The sequence below is a fragment of the Erpetoichthys calabaricus genome, chromosome 10 (genome assembly GCF_900747795.2).
Source record: "Erpetoichthys calabaricus chromosome 10, fErpCal1.3, whole genome shotgun sequence".
In the NCBI taxonomy this organism is placed as follows: Eukaryota; Metazoa; Chordata; class Cladistia; order Polypteriformes; family Polypteridae; genus Erpetoichthys; species Erpetoichthys calabaricus.
In genome coordinates, this window is record NC_041403.2 from 132,068,845 (window position 1) to 132,089,459 (window position 20,615).

General features: G+C 37.5%; 1 protein-coding gene across 1 annotated transcript in view; it reads right to left on the minus strand.

The window, feature by feature from the left end:
* Positions 1–11,134: 11,134 nt before the first annotated feature.
* Positions 11,135–20,615, minus strand: part of zfp64 (zinc finger protein 64 homolog (mouse)) — a 76,115-nt gene continuing 66,634 nt past the window's right edge. The window contains exons 5-6 of the mRNA XM_028811910.2: positions 19,379–19,630; positions 11,135–12,799 (exon numbers count right to left, since the gene is read on the minus strand). Of these exons, the coding sequence (XP_028667743.1) occupies positions 11,493–12,799; positions 19,379–19,630 (1,559 nt within the window). The 3' untranslated portion in view covers positions 11,135–11,492. The remainder of the gene's footprint in view (positions 12,800–19,378; positions 19,631–20,615) is intronic.

Genomic DNA, 20,615 nt, shown 5'->3' on the forward strand with positions numbered 1-20,615 from the left:
GCAACATTCTGAAAATGGCTACACTACAGAGCTATGACCACCAGACAATCAAATGTTTTATTGTGAATTGTCAAGGCTGCAAAAAACACACAGAAAAGAAAAATAGCAAGTTAACTGCAAAAGACTTCAGAAGAATTAAACATGAAGCTACCAGGTACTCATTAGCCTTCAGAGCTGACATATTTTAAAACTGCAACATACCTCTAGTGTGCAGAAGTACAGCAGAAGGTGTTTAGTGCACAGTTAAAGGAGCCTGAAATATGACCCCCAATAAATGAGATTCATAAGTTAAGGCATCAAGATTGGGACAAGAAATATCTGAAGACTGATTTTTTGAAAGGTCTTATGGACAGATAAAATGACAGCAACTGGATCACTTATGGATACAGGGCACCAGTTCGAGTCAGGTGCCAGGAAGGTGGAGTGGCACTGTTTTGGGCTGCTATCATTAAGGATGAACTAGTAAACCTTTTTAGGTTGAAGATGGACTGAATATCAAATCCCATCCTATTTACAGGTTCTAGGAGATACATTCCTCAAACAGTGGCACAGATAGAAATAGGCAGCCTTCAAGGAGATCCTGATCTTTATGCAGAACAATCCTCCATCACATGCATCCATGTACATCACTGCTTGGACAGCCAGCAAAGGCCTCAAAGATGACCTGGCCTGATTCTTCGCCTGATTTAAGTACAATTGAGAACTTGTGGGCCCTCCTCAAATGTGAGAGCAACAATGAGGGGAGACAATAAACCTCTTAGAACAGCATTTGAGAGGCTGCTGCTACAGCAAATGTTCATCTTGAAGAGATCAAGAAGTTAACAGGCTTGATGAATGGGGGGCTCATGGTAAGGTGGCTATATTGGTCATTGAATATTTCTGAAAGCCCAAAAATTTAATTTGTTAATTATTATATATCACTTTATGTTGCATATTTGTTGCACTTACTGTAAAACTTTACAGTAAACAAGCAAGTGAGGAAAAAAACATTTGTAATTGAATTGCCTAATAATTGCACAGTCGCCTAATATTTGTGCACACTTGTATTTTCCCCGAGAAACAAAAAAACAAACTTTTCCTTAGTTAAACATTCAGGTTTGATGTAAAATAAAATTTTGGATTAATTGAGTGAGAGAGTTGTTTTTGTTCAACAATAAAATTAATCTCGAGGAATATCATTTGCCTAACTACTTAGTGTATGATATACTATTTATAATAATTGAACATTATGTTTGTGTGTGTAAATTATATATCTCTAACACAGTTCTATTTTAAATTCAGTTTTGAATTGTTACACTGGGTAATATACAGTAAATATAACATATCTATTTCTTACACAATTCTACATTCATTTCAGTTTTCAAACGTTATGCTAGGTAGTTGGCTAAAACTAAAACCACTTTGGTGAAGAGAGTAGAAAGAACTTGTGGACAATGAGTGGTCATTTCTTTAACAAAAGCGCCCTCTTATGGCCAAGCAACACTAATAATTTGGCAATATTCCCATTGGCTTGTTTGTCATCTCCTGTTCAGGGTAGCTGATTTTGCCTCAAAAAATATTTGATGATTCCAGAGTGGAATATACAGCTTTTCATGTATTTCATCTTAAACATCCACCATCAATTTTTTTTAATATTTATTTTCTTCAAGAGAGTGGGAGACACAGCAGAAACATTGAATGCAAGGCAGAAATGACCCTGGGATTTAACACTACATAATTTCTGGACAAATTCAAGTATACATTCACACTTATTTATGCTGGACCAATTTAAAAATACAAAGAGATTAAAACTGCACTCTAACAAATCAAAGTATGTAATTAAATCAAGTCAATAAATAATTCCCTTTCTTCATTTATTTAATCTTTTAATTTTAATCCCTCCACCCATTTTTCAAACCTGTCTAATCTTATTTTACAATATTTTTGGCAGTTTCAGACAGAAGACAGGAACCAACCCTTGGATTGGGTGACAGGTCCGTGCAGTGCACACCCATATGAGGCCAAATTAGAGATTGTAAAAACTTTTTTGGATATGGGAGGAGAACCATCAACATGAATACAGGGACAGCATACTGGGATTTAAATCTAGTCACTGTCCGCAGCTGTACCATCGTTCTGCCTCCTTTTTAATTAAAGTTGTGTTAAGTTTACTGTATTACAGAGTCTAACTTTTGCAGTGACCTTATGATTCAAGTTGTATTTTTGAATTTGAAATAAAGCTGGACTCATCTAAATCTCACTAAACTCTGATGCAGACATTGCATTTGTTTAGAAATAGGGTTTAAACATGTTGATAAAGAGTTTTTTGTTTCTGTTCTGGGTTCTTTACACATCTAACAGGTTATACAGAGCGTCCTTCATTTTGGTAAGCCTCTTTCTCACTTCTTATCATTGATTAGTTTGATCTGAAGCGTGTTCCACAAAATGAAACTGATAACACCAGGACAGATAGGGGCAACAGCAATATATGCTCCAGCAGACTAGGTCTGAAGCCCAGCCTAATCATGGTCTCTCTTCAGTTTGCACATTCTCCCTATGTCTGTGTCAAGTTTGTGTGTTTTCTTCAAAATAATTACCTGTTAGGTCAGCTGACAACTATGAATTTTGCATAAATGTGTCCTGAAATGGATTGACAATACGGTGTGAAGCTCACTCCTATCTTCTTGTACTTAGTGTTACAGGGATAGCCTTCATCTCCCATGATCACATAACTGATTTCAATGAATGAGGATAGGCCATGAGCAATTTAGACAGGAAACATACAGTACTTTTGAAACTGAGCACCACAAAGCAGACTAGGACAATAGAGACAAAATCAGATATATAGTCATGTGCAAAAATAAGTACACATAAGTGTTGATTTCTCTCATTTTGCTTAACTGAGAAAAAACACAAAATAGATTTTGTAATTATTTTTCCAACAAAAATTACAGGATCAATGAGAAATAATTAAATCCTTACTGCTACCTTATAATATCAATAAAGAAAGTAATTATATTCAAGAACCGCTAATGAAGTATATCTAATTAGATGATGACCAGGAACTGCTACCGACTACATAAAGAATCAGTCAGATATAAATAGGTAGCTATTTTCATGATTTCCTTTGCCTTATCATGATTCAGCAGCTCATGGTAAACCTTGAGGGAAAGGACAAGAAACTCTGGATGCCTTAATGCATGCTATTCTCCCTCTACAGGATGTTTTTAGAGAAGGACATGATGCAGAAGGTACAGTAACTGGATGTGTAAAGAAGTCCAATATTCCTGTCAATTTAAGAAATAACTGGAATGGTCTAGTCTTGTGTCACTATGTACGGGATGAGACCAGAGCAGTTCAGTTCATATCCAGGTCAACAAGATAAGAAGAAATTCCAAAGATGTCATTCAAAGACGACATGCCACACCAGGGATCCTGTTCATAGTAACTAGTAACTAAAAGGCACGTCTGTTAACTGTCTGTTGCCCCCCAAAAAATCTACTCTTATTCTAAATTATTAGATGCCTGCCTCAGCCTGCAGAATGAAATTCTTAACAAAGGCTAAACAGTAGGGCTAAAACACAAGTAAATAGCTAGGCTAGATTTTCCTAACAATAGCAACACTATTCATTGTCTTTTGAATATTTCCCAAGTACTCTGTTTGTTGGTTTCTTCCCTGGTATTTCTTTTGAAGGTTGTACCAAGAGGCATATTCACTTGACTACTAAACTACTTCCAATTGCTTTCTCAATCTGGAGCTCCCACAGCACTTTTAAATTCCCTCTGATACTCACTTACAGTGAGTGATACTAGCAACCCAGAAAAAGTAACTTCAGTCATCCCTTTTTGTTACTACCCAAAGTACCTCAGCATATGTAAACTGAAAACTTCATCCAAATATCTGACATTTCCTTCACTACAAACATTTATCAGCTGATTTGCATGGCCTCACTCCTAATACTTGTATCTCATTGAAAGGAAATCCTGTTTTGTCCCATATAATGGTGGTATAGTAACACACTGCTTATCTTTATAGTCCTGTCTCCATAATTTAGCTCAGACTCTGAGGACTTTATCTCTTATCAGTGGTTTAGCTGGCTTACTTTCAGGACAGGTGTGAACCTCACTCTTGCAGATTCTGGCTGTGTAAAGTCTGTTGTGTTCATGTAGGTGTAGGCCAAGTCCTCCAGATCTCTCTAACATACCTAAGATACCATATGTGGATTATGCGAGCTGATATGATAAAATTAACTTTTACCAGGTGGCATAAAGAAGTATTTAATAAAGAAAACTGGATGACAGGCTATATTCAAGCAAATAAATTTTTATATAGAACACTTCAGATTGTCAGTCTCAGAATATCACACACATTTATAAATATAACAAAATAAAACACAAACTATCCATCTATTAAAACTACTTGTTCCAGACTAGAGTCAATAGAAGCCAGTAATTATAAAAGTGAAAATAACATTTAATAAAAAATGTATATTAGCAGCATGCTGTATAAATCTGTAATGACACTTGCTTATTAAACGTTACAAAGTTATAAGTCCTCATCTGAACTATAGTGTGCAGTTTTGGTCTCAGGACATAACAGCACTAGAGAAATTAGAGATTTGCTACTAGGCTATTTCTAGGATGCCAGGGAATGGTGTGTAAGGAAAGCCTGAAGGAGTTGGATATTTTTACTAAACTGAATGTAACAACGTGTGCTGAAAAACAGGGAAATTATGATGATAGTATGAAAGGTCAACAGCACTGGTTACTTTAAAGACAGGAGGTATTGTTGAAAAATAGTTGTTTTTTTCCCCAATGAAATGTACTCTCATTTACAAACACCCATTATTAAATGGTCGTGAACACAGGGAATGGTGCACACTCTTGCCCTAATCTATACTCATTCAGTGGGAACTAATTTTTCAGGAGACTAATAACTTCAGTTTAAATGTTAAATTGGTAATAAACATCTAACTGAACTTTCAGTGCACATAGCAGGAGACAGTCACAGTGCCTGCAGAGTTAAATGGATTTTATTCAGGAAGTTAAACTAGGAAAGAAAATGTAAGGGGGCAAGCAAGGTGTCTTTATCGTTTAGAACTTCCAAATATCACTGATTACATTCATTACAGGTGTCCAGCTGTTTCAGCACTCTAAGACTCAGAATACTCAAAGAAATGTGACTATTTGCACAGATGTCAGATATTTTTTAAAAGTCACTACAAACCAGTGAAAGTGCGCAAGACTGGAAGCAGGCAAATATCATCCCAAAAAGATGATAAGTCATACCTGGAAACTATAGGCTAATATTAATAATAATAATAATTCATTACATTTATATAGCGCTTTTCTCAGTACTCAAAGCGCTATCCACACAGGGAGGAACTGGTAAGTGAACCCACAATCTTCCACAGTCTCCTTACTGCAAAGCAGCAGCACTACCACTGCGCCACCTGTGAGGCAAGTGCTCCGACCATACATCATGGGCAAAATTAATGCAATGAACTTATTATAAACAGACAAAAAATAAAGACAGATTATTTAGCGTTCATTGGCAAGTTGAAAGTCAATATTGAGAAGAAGAAGAAGAAGAAGGGACTGTGGTTTACCAATATGCTGGAGTTTCATGTGAGGTCCAAACACAAATTTGACCAAAAAAAAAAAATCCTTGACTTTTAGAAGCACTGTGCAAATAAACAAGAAAATAAAGATGTGCAAGGATAAACACAAGGAAAGATTACAAGTACATTTTGACAGTTTTTACATATAATGACTGATTACAAACCCAAAAAGGACCATATAACTGTAATAGACAAGTACCTGTTTGTTGGTTTGGCACAAATGACTTTTCATCAGTGCATACAAGAAACTATGAGTAAACGGAAAGTTCAATCATCTTCAGGGTGTACGGAAATCACTCTCGAGAACGTTATTTCATATTTTACCTGTGTAGAGCAAGGGAAAGCGGACGGGCAAGAAAAAATTCAGTTGTAAAATACTACAGAAATACTCTAATCGATTACCTCACACTTTTCAAAAGTTATTCTGATGGGCTCTTGACAGGGGAGTCATTCCAGACTTTTGGAAACAGTGTTCATCTCAGTGTCTAAGAGCAGTAAGCCAAAAGAAATGATCTGCTCCTAATTACATCAACAAATTGTTTTTAAGCCTACTTTTGTCTGCTTCTGGAGGTTAGCCCCATCTTGATCCAGACCAGTTTGCCTTTCATGCAGGAAGAGGGATGTATGATGCTCTGTTGAATTTGCTAAATAATGCTCTTGAACATCGGGAACAAAAGGAAAAGCATCATTAAGATTGTCTTTACAGATGTTAACAGTACATTTAAGAATATCTAGTTGCATCTGTTAGTAGATAACTTGGTAGGCCTTAGGATAAACTCAAAACTTATCGGGCTTTTCAATTTACCTTATAAATCGTATAAATCGAGTGAGATTTAATAGCATGGTTTCTTCCATTCAAACTGTTAATAATTAAACACCACAAGGAGATGCATGTTGTCTCCTGTGTTGTACACTTTATATACAAACAAGTGCCACATTTCTTCATCCGCCAACACATTTTATAAATAGGAAGATGACATGGCAATGGTGGGGGTCTTAAATGCTAACACTCTTGTCCAGTCAGCATTTAGGCAGAGATGTAGAAGCCTTTACCAAATGGTGATCAAAACTTTTCCTTGTAATAAATGCAATCTCTAATGAAGAAGTCAGCCAGTCTACTATGGCTGTTCTCTATAATAACATGAATATGTTTGTATTTGTCCAGCTTCTTTTCTTAAGAAGCTCCATACAGCTCAGTTTTCAAGAAGGCACACTGTACTTTACTGTAAATCGAACCAAGTCAAAGATGAGCTTAAGAAGACCATAGAGCAGGTTTGGAACATTAATGAATATGGTGGAATGTAATCAAAATCAGACTAAGACATTAGAAGTTCAAATCAGGTACTAGACTTCCAAATTAACAGATTTAAAATGTATACATTATAGGGATTAAGGGTTTTTGAAAAAGCTTAGTCTACAGTTAAAAGATGTCACACAGTATATTCTTCCAATGGAATTTATCATTACCAGGCTCAGTGATAATAAGATTTCTTAACAATGCTGACCATCAAACAGTTCTCCTGTAGGCCTAATCTGCTAATCTATTTTAGTAAAACCACTGCTCAAATTAGGAAGGAAATGACACTTGTAATGAAAGCAGTTTTTGATGTAGGGTTGCAGCCATTTTTTTGTACCAATCTTGTCTTCAAACTAACGAATATCTTATAAAAAATGATTTCCGATTACCCCAAAATAATCTCAAGGCCATTGAAAATTTCTAGGCCTTCAGCACAATTTCTCTTGCCCAAATGATATTTTGTCCTCTCTTCCAATATCTGCTAATCTCTTCTTCATGAAACACTTCTTCATTTCTCAGCACTCTTCTGTACCCTTTGGTATCCCACAGTTTTACTTTGCCTCTCTGCTGGAAGATATATTTAAAGATTCATTTGGGTTTGGTGTGGAGTTTATTAATATGATCTAGATCCATTATTCCTTCCCTTTAACAACTATTAATTTTGATATCCCCCAAAATGTTTACATTTAAAAATGTGCAACACAACTATCACTTTTACTTTTTAATAGCACTGTTCACCTCCATGGCAATGCCCTTTATAAATTGGCCCTTATTACAATACATGATGACCCTTTTGTTTCTATTTATTTCCAAAATCCTTACCTTACGTTGTATTTCCAGACATAGTTTCGTAGGACCAATCAGCTGGTCCAAATCCATCCTACTTAGCTTAAGATTCCTTTCTCAACAGTCCTGTCTCCCTCTGTTATTATCACTAATGAGTTAATTCAGCCATCATTATATTAATAATTGAAAATTAGTGCTGGGAATTTCTACTTTTAACTACCATCATATTACAAAGCTTTAATGAATTGCTTATTTCACAGTCCAGTCTTTCCTCATTATTCCACTTTCAATTGGCTATTATTAAAATGAACTTTGTTTTCATTTTTCCTTTTGTTAGGGACATGTACACCTCATCTCTCCAGCCAAACACTATTGCCCAGCTTAGTTATGTGTGCAAACCTGCCAGAGAGCAATGAGGAACTTGAGGGATTTTTGTCCAAAAATGCAAAAGCAGTTGCGCTATTGGACTAAAATTTCTACCATTCCCTGCTGGTGTCCGAATGGGTACTGAGGACCAGGGATGCTGCCACTTAGTGTATGGGAGGAGAGATTATTATGTATACATTGCTCTCCTCTGTCCTTCCACATTATTGGTGTCCCAGCCAAGTAAAGATCCCCACTCAGTTCCAGCCGTTATGCCAGTCTTCACATGTTGCCTCTCAAATGCTTCTATTTTGCATAGTAAGGCCTTAACTTGCACTAGTAGATGCAATGGTAAATGGGGCTGACTGATAAAGGTTTACTAAAGTATTTTCTCCTCCCATATTATTATCAGTACAGACACATGATTTTTTTCATATAGTGATGTCTAAGAGGTCAGATCATGCACATTCAGAAATGTTTTCAGCTTTGCCCTTTACATAGCAAGATCTGACTGGATTCCATGCATCTTTTACTTATATTGTGCACTGTAGAGGGTGAAATGCCAAAAAAGCTATGGATTTGTCTTTTAGAAATGTAGTTCTCAAAATCCTGGATCATTGGCGGATTCATCTCTTGACAAATTGAACAGCTTTGACCCATCCCTGCTCTTGAAGGAATTGGCCTTTTTTCTTATACACTAGAACTTGATTGCCTCACCTGTTTCACTGCTGTTACCACAGCCAGGAAAAGCAGATGCGAATATAACCGTTGTTATTAGCAAAGCTACAACCCAAAGTTAAATTCTTTCAAAAATAAAATAATCTTATTTAAATGGTTAAGATCTAATGGAACAGTGTCAAGGGATATAATAGCCATTTTTTTCCTTCGTTCCAGAGGATTACATAAATTATAAATTCTTTTTATACACTATGAATGCATGCAGCAAACAATCCGCAAATGTAATACATATGAATTTTCAAAAATGTCAGCAAAATCATTGAAAATAAAACATTTTATGAGGCTAATGAACAGCTAAGTACTGCCTCAAACAAATACAGTATATAAAATAAAAATGCAATTAGCAGAACAACCACCAAAGAATCAGCCTTTAAATTACACTTTTCATACCAAGTCCTGTCAGAAAGCTCTAAATAATGACATTACTGGTTTGGTTGTTAGATATTCCTCTATACAGGATTATAATTGACTAGACTGATTATCTTTTTTTTGTCAAACATGTTTTAATCCATTTAATATCAAAACTAGGCTACTTACAGTGATTTCTGCTACCTCATCCTGCTTACAGAACTGTGGATCGGTTCCGTTTTGTCTGCGTATTCAAGCAACACATTCTTAAATGAATGATCCCGTTTGTTGTAGAAATAATAATAGTATATTAAAACTACAAACAATACAGACTTGAGTTGATTCTTGATTAGCAATGTGCAGTAAAAAGGAGGTACATATACATAGTTTCAATTCAGAAAAAAATACTGTAGATTGTCAGATATGTCACTTTTAAAAATCTTTTGATGCAACAGAGCAGCTTTGCAATAGCATGAAAAAAGGGAAAACAAAGTGTATTTTTAATGTTTCTCAAATAAAACTGTTTTTTTGGTATTTGCAAGCTATGCCATGACTCAATAACAAATGGCTGGGGAGAAAACATGTTCAGTGGACACCTGCGGCTGTCATTTTTCTCAAAAAAACAAAAAACAAACTGGTTATGGCAACAGTATCACTTGTTTAGACACGTTGGAGTGAGTGCCACATACTGATAATTCAAATACAATATAATGTTATTTAATTCATCTGCACAGGGTTGCAGCATACAAAGTATAAGCAAGGTAATACAAAATCTTTAAATCATTTAAAAAATCATGTATTCATTTCAGTAATATGCTTTTTATTTACTATGAAGGTGTTTGTAGACAACCAGGACAGAGAGATCCCCCAAACATTTCTGTGGTGCTGTCAGTGCTACTTACTGACAAAGAAAAGGAGTCACTACATGTACTGGTAGAATTGAATCAATACCAAGTCAAGGACTGTTTTGGGATTTGTACTTACATAATATATATGTTCATTCTTATAAAAACCAAAATGTATGTGAAATGTACTGCACATTGAAGTCACAAACACATTTTTTGCATGGGCATTTCATAAATGAAGGACATTTTGCATATAAAGTTTACAGAAACACTATTAAATGAAGGACATTCTTTCTAGTAAAATATATTTTTCTTGGCAACATATACAAAATAGATATCAGTTTGAAATGTTTTTTATACCTTTGTATTTCCAGACTAGGCATCATATTGAACTGCATGGGACAAAAAGACTTGGCAATTAAATATACAATGCAATATATTTCTCATAAAAACAACATAAATTATTATTTTTTGTTTTCCTGTAAAATGAATAAAATCAGTCTTTAAATCTCTGACATACAGTGATCCCTCGCTATATCGCGCTTCGCCTTTCGCGGCTTCACTCCATCGCGGATTTTATATGTAAGCATATTTAAATATATATCGCGGATTTTTCGCTGCTTCGCGGGTTTCTGCGGACAATGGGTCTTTTAATTTCTGGTACATGCTTCCTCAGTTGGTTTGCCCAGTTGATTTCATACAAGGGACGCTATTGGCAGATGGCTGAGAAGCTACCCAACTTACTTTCTCTCTCTCTCTCTTGCGCTGACGTAGGGGGGTGTGAGCAGGGGGGCTGTGTGCAGCTGCTTCCTGAAGGACATGCTGCACAGTGCTTCGCATACTTAAAAGCTCAAAGGGCACGTATTGATTTTTGACTTTGTTTTTCTGTGGCTCTCTCTCTGTCTCTTCCTGCTCCTGACAGAGGGGGTGTGAGCTGCCGCCTTCAACAGCTTTGTACCGGCGGTGCTTCGCATACTTAAAAGCCAAAAAGCCCTATTGATTTTTTTTTTGACTGCTTGCTTTGCACTCCTTTGAAAAGGAAGATATGTTTGCATTCTTTTAATTGTGAGACAGAACTGTCATCTCTGTCTTGTCATGGAGCACAGTTTAAACTTTTGAAAAAGAGACAAATGTTTGTTTGCAGTGTTTGAATAACGTTCCTGTCTCTCTACAACCTCCTGTGTTTCTGCGCAAATCTGTGACCCAAGCATGACATTCTAAAAATAACCATATAAACATATGGTTTCTACTTCGCGGATTTTCCTATTTCGCGGGTGGCTCTGGAACGCAACCCCCGCGATGGAGGAGGGATTACTGTACTAATATTTCAGTTTCCATTTTTGGTACAGCTAATATCTAGAATATTCTCTACAATGTACATGGCTGAGGTGCAAATATGTTTGGTTAATCCTCTAACTTTATAGAAGTGCAACATTTTGGGGGTATTCAGCCTGTCTTGAGCAGACTTGAAATTTGAGGGCAGCAGGCAAAACTAGCACCCCAGAGGTTGTCTTACTACTGATACTGATACAAAGGGACCATAATGTTGCTGTATTCCTCTGCCACAGGGCCACTGTGGACAACAACAGTCTGTTTTGAAGTCAACACTTGAGGGGCAGATGATGAAATGATTGATGGAGTTGTGATAGTGGATGATGATACAGAAACACTGGGGCTTCCTTCAGTTACAACTGTAACCTCAGTCCCTCCTTCCTGGATCAGTGCATTTAAGCCTTCAAGATCAGAGCATGTTGTGATAAAGGTTGGGTTGCTACCAGAGTCCTGAGAGGTAACCGAGGCTGTCTGAATCAAAGCTTGGTGTAGAGAATCATTTGCCCCTGGAGTGATGTGTGTAAGCAGGACTGTTTGGTGACCCACTGAGTTCACTTCACTGTGGGGAGCCATATGCGACACAGGTGATATCATACTAACCTGCTGTACAATCTGTGTACCATTCACTTGTTTACTATGGTCCTGGTTATCTGTGCTTAAGGAGTCTGTGCTATGCTGGTGTTCACTGGTAGTGGACTGTAGAAAAGTATTTTCATGACTTAGTTGATGGCCAACAATGATTTTGAGATGTCCATCACTGTAAGATGAAACCTGGTTGGACTGGAGGGGAACTTGAAGTTGATTTAGATGAGAAGGAGAACTGGGCTGATCCCCATGATGTAGCTGGAGCTGCAGAACTGCTAGAGTATTGCTTGGTATTACCCGTAAATCCCGGTGCTGTTTCCTGTGACTTCTCAATGAATCTTCTCGGACAAATGATGCTTCACAAAGGTCACATTGAAAAGCTTTTGCTGCATCAAGTTTGGCTCGATAACGAGTACTGCCCTGCTTGGGGCAGTCTTCTGCTTTCCGACCTTTGCCTTGACTTCGAACTTTAACTTTATCTGAGTGAAACTTTTTCTTGTGCATAATAAGATTGCTACGTTGCTTTGTATCAAAATTGCATGAATCACATTTGAAAGGTCGGTCCTCAGAATGTATCCTCTCATGTACTTTCAGGGCCCCTTTGTTGGAACATGAGTAACTACATTTGAAACATTTGAATGGCTGTCCTTGTTGATGCTCTCTTGCATGCTGTCGGAGGGCAGTCTTATTTCCACACTGAAAGTCACAGTTGTTACACTTAAATGTGTCCTCTGAGCTGTGTTTCAGTTGTACGTGTGATTTCAAATTTCCTTTCATTGCACATCTATATTCACAGTATTCACATTTGTAAGGCTTCTCACCAGAGTGGATGCGAATGTGTCTTTTTAGATCAGAGTTAATTTTGAATTTTGCTTCACAAAGATGACATTGAAAAGGAGCATCTCCTATATGATAAAAACAAAAATAATTAAAATCCTAATTTTATATTCTTGTTACCACACAAACAAGCCATACCTGACTGCACATATAAAACCTTAGCTATTATGACAATTACAATATATACTATTGTTTCCTTCAAGGATGAAAATTCTTTCTTAACCTTAAATTTTATATTTTGTTCTAGTTCTGTTTATAATTAAAGGCAGATCAACTCTTCCCATATGCTTTAACACTTGTCTAATCTTAGAATGAGTCTAAATTCAATAAGACTATCTTTACATTGTGAATACATGGTACCTGAGAGATGTGTTTTAATTCTTTATGAAGTGCATATTTCAGTTAATAATGTGCCAAAAAAGGGCTAAAACAATAAACTGTCAGAAATGCTTTAGTTCCTAAGCAGGTTAAAAAGTCAAAAAACACAAACTTCCCATTAGCTGTCATTGAAACTGTTTAAAGACTTTTTTATTTTTTTTAACACTTTGAACATGAGGTACAAGTTAACTCATATGTCACTGACCCCGCCAATGCACGATGTACTATAACTCATACCCCAGTATACAGCCACTACAGACAGAGCTGGAATGCTGGTGATCTCCGCTGTTGTGCCTCAGTTTCCTACTACAGTGTTGCCATCTAGTGGATAACCACAGAACTTTTTGTTTTTGATGGCAATAGCTTTGGAAAATGGTGTTATAAATTGATGGTCTGTAGTTATGTCATCATATAAAAGGTATAAAGCCACTGATACACTCTGCATGGTGCCATGGTTCAAGGACTCTTATTCAAATGGAGATGTTTAGTCATATTGCTGGTGAAAATAAACTACCGTATATGCCCATGTATAAGTCAGGTCTTGAAACAAAAACGAAAAATCGATCATAAAATCAGACCCTGACTTATACGCCCATTCAAAAATGCAACATTTAATTTTTTCTTTACATCTTCTTGCCTCCTCCAGTCCTGCATCAGTTTCTCAGAAGCAGCGAATTTTGTTGCAACAGTACTGTTACCAATTTATTTCGATACTTCAATGGCTTTTAATTTAAAACCAGCTTCATATTTTCTTCTGACCAAACGCTCCATCATATATAAGGGATCCTCTTACAATAAAGGTGCATGAGGGTGTGAGATACAAAGAACACAAAACAGTGCAAACTTGCTTTGGAATAGTGTGGGTATTGCCGCGTGATCATGTAGGCTCGAGGGAGAGAGAGAGAGAGAGAGAGGTTAGGAGCACCTGCTGATACAGCGCATTGCCGCACCCACATAAAAAAAAAAGGCAGTGTGCTCCGTGATTACTCTCTCAGGTGGGCATTAGGATGTCATAATCCCTTGTACAGTGGAACCTCGGTTCACGAATGTCTCTGAACACATACAAATCGGGTTATGACCAAAAAGTTCGCCAAACTTTTGCATCTGTTCACGACCACACACTCGGTTGACGAACAAGCCAGTTTCCCTTTCGGTTTGTACGCACTGATGATTTCTGCACGTGTTGCATCGTTCTCGGTCAGACGTAGGTGCTTGCACGTGCGTGCATGCTTTCGCTGTGAACTCTTTGTGCTCTATTTCGTTCCCCTTCCGGTTCGTACGCGCCAATAAGTACCTCACGTGTTTAGTCTCTCCCTGTGCATTGTTCTCGGTCAGACGTGTGTGCTTTCGCTGAGAACTCTTTGTGCTCTACAGTATTTCGTGTGCTTTTGCATTAATTTTGCAGTTAACCATGGCTTCTAAGCAAGTGAAGAGTGGTGAGAATAAAGGTTCGAAGAAAATTGAAATCGAATTAAAGAAAGAAATTTTTGTTCTGGAAGAGGATGCCAAAGAGGACCTACACTACCCAGGAAGAGAAGGTTATGCCCGGCCATAAACCAATTAAAGACAGGTTAACCGTTTTGCTGTGTGCTAATGCTAGTGGCAACGTAAAAATCACGCCGCTACTCGTTTACCAATTTGAGAACCCTCATGCTTACAAGCAGCACAATGTAAACAAAGCCAGACTGCCCGTGATGTGGAGGGCAAACACGAAGGTTTGGGTCACAAGGACCTTGTTTTTGGAATGGCTGCACGAGCTTTCGCTCCAGCTGTGAAGCGACATCTCGAAGAGAATAATCTGCCTAAAAAATGCCTTCTTGTGATGGACAATGCACTGGCACACCCTCCAAATTTGGTTAACGATATGGTTGAGGAGTACAACTTTATTAAGGTCATGTTCCTCCCCCCCAACACGATTCCTATTCTGCAGCCCATGGACCAGCAGGTTATTTCAAATTTTAAGAAGCTGTACACCAAAGGACTATTCGCCAGGTGTTTCAATGTGACCGAGGAGACATCTTTGACCCTGAAAGAGTTCTGGAAGAACCATTTTAATATTGTTCATTGCATCAACATCATTAATAAAGCCTAGGAAGATGTCACACACCGGACCTTGAACTCTGCCTGCAAGAAACTTTGGCCTGAATGCGTTCCTAAACAGGATTTAGAAAGTTTTGAGCCTCCTATTGTGGATGAGATTGTGTCCATGGGCAAGAGCATGGGTCTTGAAGTGGACAATGAGGACATCGAGGAGCTGGTCCTGGATCACAAGGAGGAGCTGATGAAGGAGGAACTCGCTGAACTCCAGCAGAAGCAGCATAGGTTGCTCATCGAGGAGCAGTCCTCAGGGGAAGAAGAGGAAAGGGCGGTTATAAAAAGTGATGTGATAAAAGCCATCATGGAAAAATGGAACGAGTGCCAGGATTTTTTCGAGAAGAACCACCCTGACAAAGCGGTTATGAACTGAGTGATAAACATGATGAACGACAATGTCGTCTCGCATTTCCACAAAATTTTAATGCGTCGGAAAAGGCAAGTCACAGACCGCTATTTTGCGAAGTCTGATCCACCAGCTAAACAGCTAAAAACACCAGAAACCCAAAAAATCACAAGAGAGAAAACACCTGAAGGAGAACATCCCTCCATTGTGGAGCTGGACTCTCCCACAAAACTGTAACATCCTCTCCACCCAGTTCCTCCTCACTTCCTTCATGCCAGAACTTGACTCATGCACGGTTAGTTTTCTATGGTTGTTTCTGGTTAGTTTTTGTATAAATTACAGATTTTTCAATTGTTCGTTTTTTTCACTGTGTTTAAAACTCATCTAAAAAAAGTGTTTACAGCGATTGGTTCATAGGGCTATTAGCATGAACTCCTGCAATGTTACTTTCTTGGTTGTTTCTGGTTAGTTTTTGTATAAATTACGGATTTGTTCAAATGTTCTTTTTTTCCTGTGCTTAAAACACAGAAAAAAAAGTGTTTACTGCAATCAGTTCATAAGGCTATTAGCATGAACTCTTGAAATGTTAGTTTTCTCTGTCCAAGGTTTTCTCAGTGTTATTCAATGTTTTTACATTTAGTTTACTACTAGCAAAATACCCGCACTTTGCAGCGGCGAAGTACTGCCTTAAAATTGTTATTAAGAAGAAAAGTAAACATTTTTAAACTGAGGGAAAACATACAAATACTTATGTGTTAAGGATCTCTTTGTATACCACGTTGTCAGTTCGGCCCTCCGGTTGTAATATGACCAAGCTGTGCGCTGAGCTTACTCTTGAGCATGCAACGTACAGTTGGCCATGTGAAAAGCAATCTTGCCTCAAATCAATGCCAACCTTTTGTAGGGTTTGTCCCTGAGACTTAAGTGTCATTGCGAAGCAGAGCCTTACTGGAAATTGGAGACGTTTGAATTGAATTTGGAGATCAGAGGGTATAATGGAGATGCGAGGAATAAAAACTCTCTCCTCTGAGCCACTGCCAGTAAAAATAGTTGCCTCAAATAGGTTCTTTTGCAGACACGTGACCTGAAGTCTCGTGCAGTTACAAAGTTTCGGTGGCTGTACGCAAATCCACAATCGATTTTTTTGAGCCAAACCTGTTGTTTTCTTATGAGCCGCTTTTTATTATTGGGATCGTACCTAGAAACAGAAGCTCTATTAATTTGTGGATTTGCGTGCGAATATTTAGCGGCAGCGTCTCTATTAACTTGTGGATTTGCCTGCGAGTATTTAGCGACAGCGTGTCTATTAACTTGTGGATTTTTCTGCGAGTATTTGGCGGCAGCGTCACGAAGTTGTTTCCGTCTAGCTGCATCAGAAAATGTACCACAAAGTCTGACACGCCTCCTTTTTACTGTTTTCTCACAGCTTGGATTGCTGCTGTCATAATCGGTTTGAGTTTCATGGTTTGTTTCAATTACGTTAGTATTTGCAGGACTTGTTGTGTTGAAGTGACATTCGGCATCTGTCAAGCGTTGTAAGCATACAACCAGTTTCATCGATAACTTCGCATCCAGCTTTTGAGAGATGAAACATTCCTAAACATCAAAGTGTCCACTTCTCAAATCGTCACCTGTGAATCTAAGATGTTTAAGAGGCATTGGCGGTTCTCCAAACATGTAAAATAGGCAGGCAGCCAACTACGTGGAAGGCATGGGGATGGGGGACACAATATAGGCAGGCAGGCAGCCAACTACGTGGAAGGCCGGGGGACGCAGGACGCAACCCTACCTCACACGGCGACCGAGCTGCAGGCTCGTATATACTTACGTATATGTACGTAAGTAGGATTCAGTTATGACTGTTACGTGTAGAATTTCGAAAGGAAACCTGCTTAACTTTTGTAAGTAAGCTGTAAGGAATGAGTCTGCCAGATTTCAGCCTTCTACCTACACGGGAAGTTGGAGAATTAGTGATGAGTGAGTCAGTGAGTGAGGGCTTTGCCTTTTATTAGTATAGATTACACTGTGCATTCTATGGTATACAGTAATCCCTTGCTATATCACGCTTCGACTTTCGCGGCTTCACTCTATCGCGGATTTTATATGTAAGCATATTTAAATATATATCGCAGATTTTTCTCTGGTTTGTGGGTTTCAGTGGACAATGGGTCTTTTAATTTCTGGTACATGCTTCCTCAGTTGGTTTGCCCAGCTGATTTCATACAAGGGACGCTATTAGCAGATGGCTGAGAAGCTACCCAATCAGAGCACGTATTACATATTAAATAAAACTCCTCAAATATATTGCGAGCATGGGGGCTGTTCGCACCCCTAGAGGATACGGCCGCTCCTCAAAAAACGCTGAAAGATTACCTTCACATTGCTCCCTTCCTTGCTGGGCTTACTTGTGGTTACTTTGTTGTTTGATATGCTTCCCGCACAGTGCTTCACATACTTAAAAGCTCAAACAGCCCTATTGATTTTTGATTGTTTGCTTTTCTCTCTCTCTCTTGCTCTGACATTCTCTGCTCCTGACGGAGGGGGTGTGAGCAGGGGGTCTGTTCACACCCCTAGAGGATACAGACGCTCATCTAAAAAATGCTGAAAGACTATCTTCACATTGCTCCTTTCCTTGCAGCTGCTTTGTCAAGCGACATGCTTCCCGCACAGTGCTTTGCATACTTAAAAGCACAAAAAGCACCTATTGATTTCTGATTGTTTGCTTTTCTCTCTCTCTCTCTCTCTCTCTCTGACATTCTCTGGTCCTGAAGTGCAGTCCTTTGAAGGGGAAGATATGTTTCTGGAACGCAACCCCCGCGATCGAGGAGGGATCACTGTAATTAACTATTTTTGTGCTTAAAAATCTTTAAAAAAATATATTTACATATAGTTCGTATATTCCGGAACAGATTAATTGTATTTACATACAATCCTATGGGGGAAATTGCTGTACCAATAACGTGAGTTTTCCGCATTCAACTTATACGACCGACATTATAAAATACCAGAAATTATACTGTAAAATCAAGTCCCGATTTATCCGCGAGTATATATGGTAATTAACATTTTCTTTAGAATTTTAATTGAATTTGTTTACATTTTCAGAGTTATGACATAGTTACTGTTGATGTTAAAACCGTTGCATTTGAATAAATTTGCTTACATTTTTTACAAGTTTTGATTAGGTTCATTACTTATCGTAAATGCATAGAGAACTATAATGCAATGTCCTGGTAATAAATGGTCCAGCAATCAATGTTTTTAAGAACATTTCAGAAAAAGAAATACAGTAGAGATTAACATAGTTGAAAGTACTTTTTCAAAAGCAAACATGGAAAACTTGAACAGAATGCTTGAAATTAACAGTTGTGGAACTTCTTACAATAAAAAAGGACATTCATATGCAGCATTTTGCTATTATTTGGTTTAAGGATTTTGTTTTTAATTTTTCTCTTCCTAAATTGTAAATTTCCTCAAAGAAAACATCACAGCTTGTTGACACCGAGAACATAGATACAGTGGATAAAGAAACACATTAAAATCAGAAGTCAAGCATACAGTCAAAATTGAACAGACAAAGCTGCAATGCAAAATTAAACTTAGTCAAAGCTGGATAATTAAACTATTACAGAAAATGTGTTTTTTCAGCATTTAATTATTTTAAGCACTTTACCAAGATTGCACATGCATGCCCATGCATTCAACAGTTCTTATCCACACAAATTTAATTTCAAATTATACACTACTGAAATACAAAAAAATGATTTTACACATTAGTTCAAAAAATCGTTGTAGAACTCAATTAGTCATGGAAGCAACATGGGCTTACCAGTGTGAGAGCGCAGATGAACAGTTAGCTGGCTGGAGTTTCGACTTGCATAGGGGCATATCTGACACTTAAAAGGCCGCTCATCATAATGAATCCTAAGATGCTTTTTTAAGCTGCTACTGTCAGCTGCTGCATAATTGCAATATTTGCACTTGTGAGGCTTTTCTCCTGTGTGTGAACGACTGTGCATTGTCAATTTATCCTTTCGGCTGAAACGTTTGCTGCAGACATCACATACAAAGGGCTTCTCTCCTAGATAAATTTAGAAGAAAAAGATCAGACTTGTACATCATTTCAATTTTCAATGACATCTGACACTTTTAAAACAAACAAAACTGAACTTTAACATAATGTAACAGAGACAGAATCAACATTGGTACTAATAAAAACAGTATTTTTTTTTTTTTCAAATGGTACATTTTGTCATTCCCACTGATTCAAATTATTTAATGAGAATAGTTAATTGTACAATTCACTATCAAATAGCTATTCAGCAACACTATCTAATTAAAAATTTAACCAGATCTTAAAATACAGTATACTATCTTATATCTGCAAATTAAGTCCACCCAAGAAAAATCACTGGCATAAACTCTCACTACTATAACTGTGGAAGAGAATCACCCAAACTAGCTTCTTTCTTCATGTCTAACAAAAATCCTACACTATATGCCAGTATTTGATACACTTTAGGACTTACTCTATTAATTTATATAATACTTCTTAAAATATGCCACAGAGAAAATTAAATCTCTCTTGGCGACCTTTGCCATCTCATAATCAAAGCTATCACCAAAAACTGAACATAAAAAGGCACTATGGAAAAGTGAAAAGGCAGGCTTTAAGGGATCTTGGATAACAGTTTCATATATGCTAAGCAAAGATGACAGGCAATTGCAGGAGTTGAAAATTAATAGGTTAGCTAATTAGTAGTATAGTTTTGAATAAAATACAGTATTATGACGAATGCTGCAAGTAGAGTCAGCCTAGGGGTGAATTGTTCAATGAGACTGTGCTAAAGTAGAAGAACCACTTTGAACATTAAGAGACTTAATAATTTAAAAAACACCATTGAAAAGTGAAATACTCCTGCATCAGAGAAGGACTCAGTCATATTTAGTAATATTTTGTGGATGACAGAAAGATGATGTGACTGCTACATAAACAAAATTCTGAAAAATCCAGGTGCCATTGATGCTTCTGAGGTTGTTGCCAGTTGAGAATGAAAACTAGAGAA